We start from the raw sequence: 13464 nt of genomic DNA, 5'->3' as shown, positions 1-13464 counted from the left end.
ATTTTTTTTTTTAAAGATTTATTTATTTATTATGTATACAGTGTTCTGCCTGTTTGTACACCTGCAGGCCAGAAGACGGCACCAGATTTCATTATAGATGGTTGTGAGCCACCATGTGGTTGCTGGGAATTGAACTCATGACCTCTTGAAGAGCAGTCTGTGCTCTTAACCTCTGAGCCAACTCTCCAGCCCCTAAAATTTTTTTAAATACATAAATTATACTGTTTACATTATTGTAAAGTTTGCTTTCTTCATAAAATATTATCAAGATCTTCCACATTGTGGTGATTTGAATGAGAATGTCCCCCCCCCTCCTCCTGCTCATATGTTTTAACACCTGGTCCTCAGTTGGTAAAACTGTTTGGAAAAGATTAGGAGGTGTGGCCTTGTAGGGGAGGTGTGTGACTCGGGGTAGACATTGAGGTTTAAAAGGACCAGGATGTAAGTTCTCAGCTACCTGCCTGCTTCCATGGTCCCTGCTCTGATAATCATGGACTCTAACCCTAGGAATGATTATGGACTGTGAATTCTAAGATATCCTTTCTTTTATAAGTTGCCTTGGTTGTGGTGTCTCTTCATAGCAATAGGGAGGTGACCAAGAGACGCATGACAGAGATGGTTTGCTGGTGTTCTCAGCATTCTACCATACATATGTACTGTCATGCCTTTGACCAGGGGGGCCTGATGGTGGTAGTTATTTTGAATGTTTTGCCTGTGTAAGGATGTTACAGTGAACAAACATTCATGTAGCTTGTGTACATACATGGCTACATCTGTGTATACATTCATGGCTACATTCATGTATACATACATGGTTACATACATGTGTACATACATGGCTACATTTGTGTGTGCATACATGGCTACATCTATGTGTACATAATGGTTACATCCATGCATACATGGCTATATCCATGTGTACATACATGGCTACATCTGTGTGTACATTCATGGCTACATCCGTGTTTATGTAGATGGCTACATCCCTGTGTCATACATGGCTACATCCGTGCATACATGGCTGAAGTCTTTGTTTTCATTTACTCTTTGTAAAATGGAGGTGATAGCAATGCCATATCTACTTGTTGCTGGAAAGACTAAATGCATTCATGTATTGAAAGCCTTCGGAACAGTGCCTGGCTCACACTGGACACCACACATGTCAGGATTTGCTAGTTACTGTGGATAAACAACTAACTAGACAGAGTCAACCAGACAGAAAGACATAGGCACTTTACAAACAGGTTTGCGTGGACACAAACTTTTATGTAGCCTAGGTCGGCTTCTAACTCGATAATTCTCCTGTGTCAGCCTCCCAAGTGCTGGGATGTCAGGTGCGAGCCACCATGTCTTGATGGCATTTTATAGTTTGATAAAGACTGCCAGCTGCCATCCAGTGAGACTGTTGGTTGTTTTTTTTTTTTTTTTTTTTTTTTAGTTCCTCCTAACGGATATGAGAGTGTCTACTTCCCCACAGCCTGCTGACTGGTTTATCAGATCTCTTAATCTTTTCAAATCTGAGAGGGGAAGAGAACAAGGACTGCTTGCCTTAATTTGCCTCTCTCTGTGAGAAAGGTTTGGTTTGTTCTTGTTCTTGCCTGTTTCTGTTTCTTTTTCTTTGAATTCCTTTCTACGTCTTTGTCGTGTGTGTGTGTGTGTGTGTGTGTGTGTGTGTGTGTGTGTGTGTGTGTGTGTATTTATGTCCTCCTGGGCTTATTATCAGACAAGACTCAGATCTATGCTACCATGGATTTTGATATTTATTTCAACAATGTTTGTTGGTTACCTTCTGTAGCCATATAAATTTACTTTTTTTTTTTTAATCTCCACAGGCCAGGTCGATATTACCACCCTCTGGCCAATATCATCTCACCTCTCAGAGATATCACTGGAGCACAGAGAATCTCCACCACACCCATCCCCATGGCTCCTAGGCTCAACTCTGTACAGAGCCAGGGGAACTGTAGAGCCAGCTCTGCCCTGATCTGACCTGGCCTTATTTCTCAGGAGTGCTGACCCTTCCTCCTAAGCAAAGGAGGGAGCGTGAGAATGGCTGTCTTTGGCTGAGAGCAGCTAGTTATGGAATAGCCCCAAGGAGCCTGTGAAACACATGGGCTCAGAGACAGAAAGATAAAGACGTGGAGGCTCCAAACAGAAAAATTTAATCAAGTGTAGGAGAAAAACCCACCTGGCCTTTTTAAAGATGTTTTAGAAACTGAAAAAAAGAAACACAGTATTTGGGAAGCTGAAGCAGGAGGATAGAGAGTTCAAAGCCAACCTGGGCTACATAGTAACATTGTCCCTATACACACCAATAAAGAGGGGAGGCAAGTCATACTGGCTAGTACAGAATAAGAGAAAATGTACCTAAGTCCCAGCAAGCAAGAGTATTTATCCCTACTGCTTCAACCTAGAGAACACTGGAGTCACAGGGCTAAGAACCAATGCATTAACAGAGGCCATCTCTTGCTTACTTGGGCCCCTCCAAAAGAGAGAAAACAAGAATAGGGTTCAGGTAGCCAATAGGTGAGAGGCTGAGGAGAGACCAGGAGAGAACCCTCCACAGCAGGAGGGACCCAAGTGGTCTCTCTTGACTTAAAGCTTTAAGCAAAGACATGGGAGTAAGGCTTTCAGAAGCAAGCCATCTGTCTGTCTGTCTGTCTGTCTGCCTGCCTGCCTGTCAGAGTTTACCACCTGGCCCAATACTGCACGGGGCTTGTTGGTTTGGTGGGTCTTTCATCTCTATTCCTCTTAGTCTTTTTATTTTTATTCTTTTCTTTCTTTCTCTTTTCCTTCCTTTCTCTCTCTCTCTCTCTCTCTCTCTCTCTCTCTCTCTTTCTTTCTTTCTTTGATAATATAATTTGGGCAAAAATGGACTTTTGATTATAAAAGAAGCTGTCTCCCCCAGCTCCCAGTTGTCAGAAAAAGAAGAATCACCAGACCTGTGAAAAAATACCACTCAAAAAAAGGGTCCCCACCCAACAAAGGATATAAAGGAGCTATCTCTATCTTAAATAAATTTCTTGTTTCAAAACAGCATGGGGAGGCCCTGGTGGGTGTCTGTATTCCCAGAACCCACATGTCCCAATTCCATTCTGGTGCTTGTAATAAAATGCCCTGACCAAAAGGCAACCCGGTAGCAGGGTATGTGAGGTTCTCCTTAAGGTAGACATTTTCTTTTTCCAACAGTCGTCACTATATTAGTTTAAAAATACAGGCAAATGTAATGAGCTATAAAATTTGAGAAAGTAGTTGTAAGCATTTGGAAGCAAACACTACAATCCTGATTTGCAGATGAGATGGAGGCCTATTCAGAAAAGCTGGGGCTGGGGAGAATGTTCAGGGGGTAAGAGTGCTCACTGTGCAAGCATAAGGACCTGAGTTTAGATCCCCAGAGCCCACATTAAAAAGCAGGGCAGAGAGCCTGTGTGGTGGTGTGTGCCTTGAATACTGGATCTTGGGAAGTAGGCCCATCTCTAAACCAGCCAGGGATGTACAGTGAGACCCTGCCTCAAAATTTAAGAAAATTGAAGTGTAATAACATACATCTATAAATACAGTGCTGAGGTGGGAGTGGGTGGGTGGCACAGTTAGAAGGTTTGCTGGACCTGGTCAGTCAGCAAAGCCAAAATCAGCAAGCCCCATGCTTAGTGAGAAAGCCATCTCAAGGGAACAAGGCAGAGAGTGATGGATCAGGATATCCTCATCTAGCCTCCCGCCTCATGCGCAGGCAAACACAAACATGTGTGCACACATCTGTGTACACGAATGGTACCACACACACCACAGATAACAAAACATCTTTAAAAAGAAAAGACAGGAGAAGCAGCTGAAAGGTGAATGAGGAATGGTCAAAGAAAGGAACAGAATAGAAGATGAAAGCATGAAATTCTATGCAGGCAACTTGTTATCACGAACCAGTAAGTGCAAGGGAAATGTGTCATTCACAACTGTAACAAAAACATAAAAGTCATCAGAGAGACCCAGACAAAAACCACTCAGGGGCTGTATGAAAAACTATTACACAATCAAACAAATTACAATTACAAACTATTACACAATCAAAGAGGTAACGCAGTAAGACTGCCAAGCTCACGGCTTAAATTAGGATTTCTTGCCATCCCAATAAAAGGCACAACAGCAAGTTTTGTCCAAGTTGAAAAGTATTACTATCTGCTTTCCCTGGGAAAACAATTAAATATAAAAAATAAAAATCCCAAATCATTTTTAAAAATTATGCTTATGTCTTTGTAATGTTAGTGGTGTAGGGGGGATATTCTTGGACAGATAAACAACCCAGAAAGAGCTTAGTATATGGCAAACAAAGGAATCATAGTGGGAAAAAGCATAAGTCATTTACTAAGAGGTTGGGAAAAGATGGTTACTTGAGGAAGAGACACACAAATCTTTATCACTCGTCATCTATTGAGTTAAGTTCAATAAGATTTAGCTTTCAATGTGAACAATAAAACATATGGAAGTGACAACCACAGCTGCCGCATCTGTTTGTATCATGATACATGATGCAGACACACACATCAACACAGGTAACAATTCTATCACATAGATCCTCTCGTGCTTGCTTTTCAGGTGATGAGGCTGAGGCCCAGTGTAATTTGGTAAACTGCTGGAGGTTCCTCCATTAACCCAGGTGGATGAGCTACAAAGACCCAGGCTTAACCTTTATGAGTGGATTTCTGCATGCAGAAGGAGTCTCTGTGTTAGAAATCCCAGGAAGAAGTCCAGAAGAAAACAAAGTGATAGATTTTGCAAACATTTGTGGTTCTCCCATGTCAGAGAATATAAAGTTTAAAGGCAGACCATCCTGAAGATGTATTTGCAACAAACATGACATAAATAACTCACATAGGCAGATGACAAAGTTTGCAGCATTCGTTGGTACTGGGGATAGAACCTAGGACCTCACACATAGTAGGCAAGCACTTAACCACTGGGCTATATCTCCAGCCCCACTCCACCTTCTATTAAGACAAGACCTCGTTATACAATCCATGGTGGCCTGGGACTCATCACAATCCTTCTTCCCAAGCTACCCACAGTTTTAATTGAAGAAAAGGAGCTAAGAGAATAGAGGACAAAAGAAAATGGATAGCAAGCCTCTCAAACAAGATCAGCAAACAAAAGCAAATTAAAAGGATCACGAATGACCCTTCACCTTATGACTCCAATTTCCTTAAAAGTAACAATCTGTAGAATAGGATCTTGGAAGGAGGTGGGCATTCTCTCATGCTGCTTGCCAGAAGCATAAATTAAGTCAAACTTTCTGGAAAGCAAGTTGCCATTCTGTATCTAGTCTTTGAAGAAGATTCCTGCCGGTGATCTAACTGCAGTAGGGATTTGTAACCAGTAACATATGTAACAATTCTGCTGGAAGACCTTCCTTGCAGCTGCCACACACTTACAGCAAGAGTGCTGGTAATGTAAATGCCAGTCAAAGAATCATTCCATAAAGCATGAAACATCCTGGAAGAGAAGCCCATGCTTCCAGCACGAGTGATGTTTAGGAAGAAATTCTAACTAGGAAGGAAAAGTTGTTCTTGTTGGAAACCCCAGACCACAAATGAAAGATGATGTGTACATATATGTGTGTGTGTGTGTGTGTGTGTGTGTGTAGATAGATAGATAGATAGATAGATAGATAGATAGATAGTGTATATATGTATATTATGTGACAGAAATGGGAATGAGAAGACACATCATAAATTCACGTGGCTTGTGCTAGTCTCTCGGTGATTGGGTGATGATTTGTTGCTTGTCTATTTTACACTTTTTACTTATTCTTAACTCATTGTGGGAGTTAAGTTGAGCCAGGGCCTCACTACATAGCCTGGGAAGCTGATCTGGAACTTTCAGCAATCTTCCAGCCTCAGCTTTTCTGAGTGTGCAGTCACATGTGTGTTCCATCACACACAGCCAACACCACTGTTAACCTGAAAGAAGACTTTGCTGTTTGTCACCAGGTCTGCCCACCCCTCCACTGCCTACTCCAGCGGCAGGGCCACACGGGCACTCTCTTTTTACAGAGGTTCCTTTGGCCAGCCTTCCACAGTCTTATTTCAATTGCAAAGTAAACCCAAACTGATGGGTTCTGGTACATGTTAACAGTATGTCCCCATGTATGTGTGTAGGGGCACATGTAAACATACTTAAATGCTCGAGTAGAGATCAGAGAACAATCTTGAGTGTCCTCTTCCAGACACCCTCTAGGATTTGTTGTTGTTGTTATTGTTGTTTTGGTGTTTGTTTGTTTGTCTTGAGACATGATCGGAGACTCATTAATTCAGCTAGTCTGGCTGGCCGGCGAGCCCCAGGGCTCCTCCTGTCTCTACCTTCCGAGAACTGGGATTACAAACATGCATCATGTGGGCTGTGGAGACTGAACTCAGGTTGACTTTCTTGCAAGACAGACAGACATGTTACCAACTGAGCCATCTTTCTAGCCCAATCTGATGGGTTTCTAAGTAACAGAGACAAAAAGAGCATGCACACTAGGTTCAGAGGCAACTCTACAAGATGGCAAATCTGTAGTGTTTGTAATCTATCTGACCCCAAACATTTCATAGGCTCCTTCTTTCTACCTACATTACTCTCTCTTCCAAAGGGCAAGTGCCCACCACAGTTACCAATATGGGGCTCTCTCCCATAGCACATTCTGTGTCGGGACTAGTGTTTTAGAGACTAGAGGACTTTGGCACCTCTTTACTAAGTTGGAGCTAGGGTCAGAAGGTCATGGGGGCCAGCCTCTCTCCTAGACTTCATCCTCATCCACCAGTCCTCTAGACATTTCTTCCTGTGTCTGTGCCCAGGCCCCTCCTTCCCCAGGCTTCCAGGCTGTCAACCCCAGTGCCTCAGCAGCCACCAGACACTCTTGCGTCATTGAAGTCCTCTTCCTGCCTCAGTCACTTTGAGCACTTCCTCTGTGGAGGCCCCACATGACAGCTTCGTGTCTCCCAGAGGCCTCCAGGAAGTCCCGGAAGTGACACTGTCACAGCTCCCCTCTCTTGTCATGGAAAGTTCTCCACAGATGGGTCCTCTGCTTCTGAGATATCACTGGTTGCTTTCAGCTCTAAAAACTAATGGTCATCTGTATTTTTACATGCAAAGCACCTACTGTAGTCTATCTCAGGCTAGGCTATGGGATATCCACATTACTCCCGTCTTCCTATCTTATCCTCAAAATGGTATAGCTATTTCAGTGTGAAAAGACTGTACAGATAGCTATCCAAATAAGGCATATAAATGACCCATTAGTGTTATTAACTTTAAGGATACAAACTAAAACCGCAGTTAGATGCTGTGCTGCTTTGCAGCCCCTAAGCTGGGTAGAATAAAAAGACAGCCAGATATGGGGGTGAATACACTTGGGAAGTGGAGGCAGGAGGATTGGGAGTTCAAAGCCAATTTTGACTACATTAGGGAGTGAGGCTGGCCTAGGCTACATGAGACCATAGCTCACAAACAAACAAGTGAGGAGTTTGGGGCATACATGCTGATAAAGTGCTTCCCTTTTAAGGATAAGAAATTGAGCTTGATGCCCAGTCTGTACATTAAAAAGCAACCGACTATCACTAACAACAAATTGGGTTTGGTGCCTCTCTTACCAGCCCATCTAACCTTCATAAGTTCCAGGGCATTGAGAGCCTCTTAAATAAAGAAATCAAAATGATGGGGCTGATAAGATAACTCCGAGGGTAAGGATATTTGCCATTAAGCCTGACTATCTGAGTTCAGTCCCTGGGACCCACATGGTAGAAGGAGAGAATTAACTCCTGAAGTTGTCCTTTGGTTGACATACACACAATTTGCAAATGTACACACACACACACACACACACACACACACACACACACCAGATAATAACTAGTAGAAAAACTAGACCATCAACAGCTGGTTAGAGCCACTGCTGAGTACAAGAGTTCAGCAATTCCTCAAAATGCTAAACATGAAATCACCACGTGACCCAGCCCTGCTTCTCACCATCTAAGATTACTGCAAACAGACATCCACCCAAAGGCTGGTTGATGACTGTTCACAGCAACTATTATTCACAAGAGTCAAAAAGTAAAAACAGGGCAAAAGTCATTCAACCGGTGATTGTGGTGTATCTGTACAATGGGTTATCAAAGATGTCTGCTACAATTTAGGTGAGCCTAAAGGCATTATGCCAAGTGGACAAATTCAGATATCAAAAGCTACACGCCATATAATTTCACATACACAAAATGCACGAGTCAAGCAAATCCTTAGAGACAGAAAGTAGACTGGCTCTTTCCAGAGGTCAGAAGAAAGGGGAGTGACAAGCAGCTGTTCATGTGTATGGGGGAAAAGGGGTGTCCTTCTGAGAATAATTAGATGGCGGTGTTGGTTGCATGACTATGTGACAGTTACTAAGGACCATTGAACCACAAACCAGAATGTGGACAGGTGACTTTAGAGTGTGTGCATTAACCTCTGCTGAAGCACTGTAAGCCAGTGAACGGGTCTGGCCAGTCTCACTTTAGAGCTGAGGTTCTAGGTGTCTTGCCGACATGATGTAAGAGATTCTAGGCAGCTCCAGAGTCTTGCTCCTTGGGCCCACATGGCCTGGCATGAATTGGGGAACAATAGCAGAGTTCTTGTTCCATCTCTGTGCCAGGGAGGCAAGAGCCTCGTGTCCTAGAGAGATGGAAATGTTAAGAAGTAACATTGTGGTAGGCAGAGCTGAAAAATGCACCTAAGCCAGTGCCTACCCTGTACCTGGGAAGACAGCTCCAGGGTGCTGGGCACAGGCAGAATCGTAGCCACTCTGTCACTTACATAAATGATACAATAGGCTTTAAATAGGCCCTCCTGGGTTCAGCCCTCCCTCCTAGTCTTGGACACAACGAGTCTTCAAGAACATCCTTCTCAAAGAAAGACCTTTTCTCATGTCAAGCAGATGTCAAGAGCCCATAGGCCTTCAGCTCTGGCTTCTGCCTATGCAGGTATTTCCCTCATTTGCCTTCGATGGCAGATATGGAAAACAATACCACACTGTGTTTGCACAAAAGCCATCATCATGCTGTAGAAACCTTATAGACACTTTCAAAGGAGGTTGGGGGAGGGGAGATGACAGTTCTCCCTCTCATGGCACAATCCATGCCCTGACCCCTCTGCTAGGTGTTTCCACCCTCACCAGCTCCTTCTCTGCAGTTCTCTTTCCACCAAAGAACAAGTGTGAATAGTCCTCACCCTGCTCTCCGTTAGTCCTAAAACCACAACCTGTTTTATCACCCCAGCAGGCTCGGTGCCTGCCCTCCTACCAGTGGCTGGTCACACCATTTCTTTCAAAAGACTAGAATGCCTTCTCCAAGGGTAGTTTTGGTTGTAAATGTCCCATGCCTTTCCTCCTTTCTTTCTGCACTGCTAGAGCTACCAAACCTCATAAGCCTTGGCATTCTATACCTAGGATGAAGCCTTACTCCACCACTATGGAAGGCCACTTGCTGAGGGAATCCCTCACATATCGGGCTGGACCAAAAGCAACCACATTCTCCCTGCATCACACCAGAGTGGTTCAGGAGAAATGCCACTCACACAGACAGCAGCCAACTTGACCTAATGGAAAGTGGGCTGTGTCTAGGCCTGGTCATTTCTTTTAAATAGAGAAGGTTGTTTCCAAGTGCTGGGTCATCATTCAAATTCTTCCTGTGTAGCTTCAGCAAAAGAAGCTACTGGGATGACCCGCAGATCCTGCATCGGCTGAGCTACCCTCAGAAGCATTATCTTCTCTGCGACACACAGTACCAGGCAGCTGTGCTGTCCCTGCTCGGGAGCCGCATAAGCCTCTTAAAAAGTCTCCATCCACCTGGCCGATACCCCACACAGGTTCCCTGGAAGGTAGCTGACTCACCACGGAGGAACTGAGTAGAAATGAGTGAAGGAGACACAGGCCCCACTTAGAAGGGCACACATTCCCTTTTAAGGAAGGTAGAACAGATCTCCAATCATACTAGCAAGGTCTCCCCAGGCCGGTGCTCTGGGGCTCCAGTGTAACTCCAGGTTCCCCTAAATCAAGGCTCTCTGAGTGGTGACTGAGAAGAAATAAAAGCCTTCTTGCTCGGTGGTGAGAAGATTGATCTCTCTGAAGGAAACAAAGGTCAGGGTGAGGGTCAGGGTGTGGGGTGAATGTGCGCTCCTCTGTCAAGTGGGTGGTACTGAATCACAACCTTGTCTTTAAGCATTTACCTCCCTCTCCCCTGTTATGTCTGCTCCTCACAGTGATGCGTTCCTCCCGGAGTGCCAAACAAACCCAACACGGGCACAGGGTCTCTGCTGCTGTCCCTTCGGTCACAAGAAGGGACAGGGATAAAGCCCCAGCAGCAGCTAACCCACAGCTGCATGATCCAGAGTCTACACAGACTGGCTGATGTCCAGCAAGACAGCACACTCGACAAACGTATCACTTCTGAAACTGAAAGAAACTCAACTGTCCTGTATCCCACGTCCACCCCATGCCCCATCTCTCCTTTGCAGCCCCATCTTTGACCACGACCTTGTTGCTGTCCTGAAGCTGCTGACTTGATCTTCTCTGGCAGGAGCCTGGACTCTGGTCAGGGCAGATGTCGAGGGGGCAGGGATGAGGTGGGCAAGGTTCCATCATTCACAGGGAACAGGGGAAAGTAAGGATGTGAAGGTTTTTTTTTTTTTTTCAGGAAGTTAAGTCTCTTTGCGTTAAACGGCTGGCTTCTAACAATTTTTCAAATTAAAAAGTATACTTTTCTAGCTTTTTTTTTGGATGCTTTACATCATATGCTGAATTTGTGGTAGTCATTGCTTTAATTTGAAAATTTCCATATCATCTTTGCTTTGCAGGAACTTAAGACGGCTGAGACAGGGGAGATAGGTAAAGAAGAAAGGCCTGTCTGCCTGAGGGTCTCCAAGACCCCTTGGTCTTGGCTCAGGCTCCTTCTGCTCTGACTCCAGCCTTCAGATGCTGGCAGCTTAGTTTAAGGGAACCCATACCATGTTTGTAACCAATGTGCACAACCATCTCTCAGCCCATAGCCAACTCCCAACAAAATTGCCCTTGGCTCAAATCCCACTGGGGCAGAAAAAATGTAACTGGGTTAGAGGAGTCAGACTGAGCTTGTGACACACGGAAAAGTACCTTCCTGCCCTCTGTCCTTTTGGGGCCTCTCACTGCTCACTGGTAGATTCCTCAAGGGACAGTGCTAAGGGGAGGTCCAGGCCACCTGCCGTGCTTCTCCTGAAACATGCTGGTGGGTGTGCAGAAAGCTGGCTGCTAACTCCACCAGCACAAGATGCTCAGCCAGCCGTGAGCCTATAGTGGCTTCTAGCGTCCCTGCCCCCCAACTCTGGGAATGCCCTAACCCCTCTTGCTTCCACCCAAGTCCACTGGCATGCCCGGCTTGATGGTGGTAGGAGGAAGTAGGCAGAACAAGCTGGTGGTCTCTGGGAGCAAACAACCTGATCCTCAGCTGTCAGTAACCTGTCCAAGCCTCATGGTCCTTATCTGCAGGTCTAGGTGTTCGTAGAACCCATACCCCTGACTCTCTTGAAGATGAAACCAGCCAACAAATGCCTAGCACAGCAGGTCCCAACATGAGTCAGAGCTCAGAACAGTCTGTGGTCAGTCACCCACTTCCCTCCTGCATGAAGATATGGGGGCCCTAGCTGTTCTGAAAGATCTTTCTCTCAGTCCAGGGACAATCTATCAGATGCTACCTGTGCTGTTCAAGTAGACACTGTGTTCCTGTCCTGCTCCAACCTAAAGCCCGGAGAAGGTCAGATCACAGGGCTATAGGGGTGACAGCCTTCCTCAGATGCTAGATGGACAGAGTGTTAAAAAGGAACCTTCAGCAAGTGGCTGTTTCCTCTGTCGTTAGGATAACCAGCACATTCAGCAACATCTTCACACTGGGTTGTGGGGGAAACCTATTGAGGTAGAAACCCAGATAGGTAGGTACAGAGCTGAGTGCAAGGAGGGACAGAGACCTACTCAAAGAGCAGCTCTATGGCTTCCTATGTCCTTGCAGCCTAGAATAAAATGTCTGCATGAGGAATCCTTTCCTGATGAAATGTACCCCAGACTCAGCTCCCCAAATAGAATTAGCTCTCAGACCACATACTAGGGTAGAGGAAGGAATCCCTCTTGCCACAGTTGCCCTTCACTGAGTCCCTGGCTGACACTTGAGCTGACCAAGATGCTTTCCAATGCGCTCTCCACCAGAGAGGCCTGAGTTTCTTCCTGGCTGAGTGAGGATCCCTGAATCCAGCACAGGAGCCGGCAAAGGAGAAGGCCCCTGACACCACAGGTCATGGAGGGCTGCAGTGTGGGGGAGGCCCAGAGTCATACTTGGAGAGCCCTAACACCACACAAGCCTGTCATAACACAGGCTCCCGGAACTCCAAAGCCAAGGTCCAAAGTGGGCCTCAGATGCTGCCCCTACCTTCACCCTCTCCACAGGGTAACAAAGTACCAGTCAGGTCCCATCATTCTGTGACATAACTCAAACCCCCATTACAGGGGTCCCCCTTTGGATCCACCCCTCAGAGGTCCCTGGATCTGACAGTTGGGAGGAGATGGGGTACTCACAGCACACAGAGCGCATAGGCCCGGGGGATGGACTCGCTGGCACGCACAAGGAAGCTCCCGTCCTTGCCAGCTCTGGAAAGTAGCTCCTCTGCCTTGGAGCGGGTGATGTTGCCATGGTTCCACCCAGGGACCATGGCAGGCATGGGTCTCCTGGGCTGGGTCACCAGCCACTCCCAGGACGGACACTCCAGCAAAGTAGTTAAGAGCCCTAGGCTGAGACCTGCCGCCTGTTGCCTCTCTGAAGTTGCCTCTGCTGCTACTACCAGCTTAACTGACTGACTTCCTGTTTCAGGCGCTCAGCGAGGGAGAGGAAACTGAGCTGCAGAGAACTTCCTCATTATAGAAACCAAGTTGGGGGGGGCATATCTACCTTCCCACCCAGCCCAGCGCTGGCTGCCTGCTCCACCCTCTCACTCACTGGCTCTTTATTTCCCCTGAATGGGACTCAACCTACAGAAGTGTCCATTATCAGCCAAAGTTCCACATGGGGGAAGAAAAGGCTCTTTTAGCATAAGGTTTCATGACTGACTTCTCAAGCCTGGCCTAGCATTTGTGAATAGGCCAAAGGAATGGAGCTCAGAAACCTTTGCTAACGTCCATGAGGGCAGTCAAAGTTTTCCTCAGCGTACTTGTAATGGCAAGCTTTAACTGTCAACTTGACACAACCTAGAATTGCCCAGGAAGAGAGTCTCCATGAGGGAATGTCTGCATTGGGTTGGCCTGTGGCTGCATCTGTAGGGAGTTGTCGTAATGAAGTTAATTGATGTCAGAAGACCCAGCCTACTGTGAGCAACACTATTCCCCAGCTAAAACAGGCTGGTTTGGCCCCTCTGAACTTCTGCTGTGCACTTGAGGGAAAAGCTCTT

The 13464-nt window shown here is 45.9% G+C and overlaps 1 protein-coding gene across 1 annotated transcript in view; it reads right to left on the bottom strand.

Annotated features, from left to right (window-relative positions):
- LOC114640630 (phosphatidylinositol 3,4,5-trisphosphate 5-phosphatase 1-like) overlaps nt 1–12847 on the bottom strand; it is a gene marked incomplete at its 3' end in the record, with an annotated part of 47547 nt that extends 34700 nt beyond the window's left edge. Inside the window, exon 1 of the mRNA XM_028789584.1 lies at nt 12599–12847. Coding sequence (XP_028645417.1) covers nt 12599–12741 — 143 coding nt within the window. The remainder of the gene's footprint in view (nt 1–12598) is intronic.
- Between the last annotated feature and the right edge of the window lie 617 nt (nt 12848–13464).

Source organism: Grammomys surdaster, unplaced genomic scaffold, assembly GCF_004785775.1.
Source record: "Grammomys surdaster isolate TR1022 unplaced genomic scaffold, NIH_TR_1.0 125846, whole genome shotgun sequence".
NCBI classification, from domain to species: domain Eukaryota; kingdom Metazoa; phylum Chordata; class Mammalia; order Rodentia; family Muridae; genus Grammomys; species Grammomys surdaster.
Note: the sequence above shows the minus strand (reverse complement) of the source record. Positions and strands in the feature narration are given on the sequence as shown.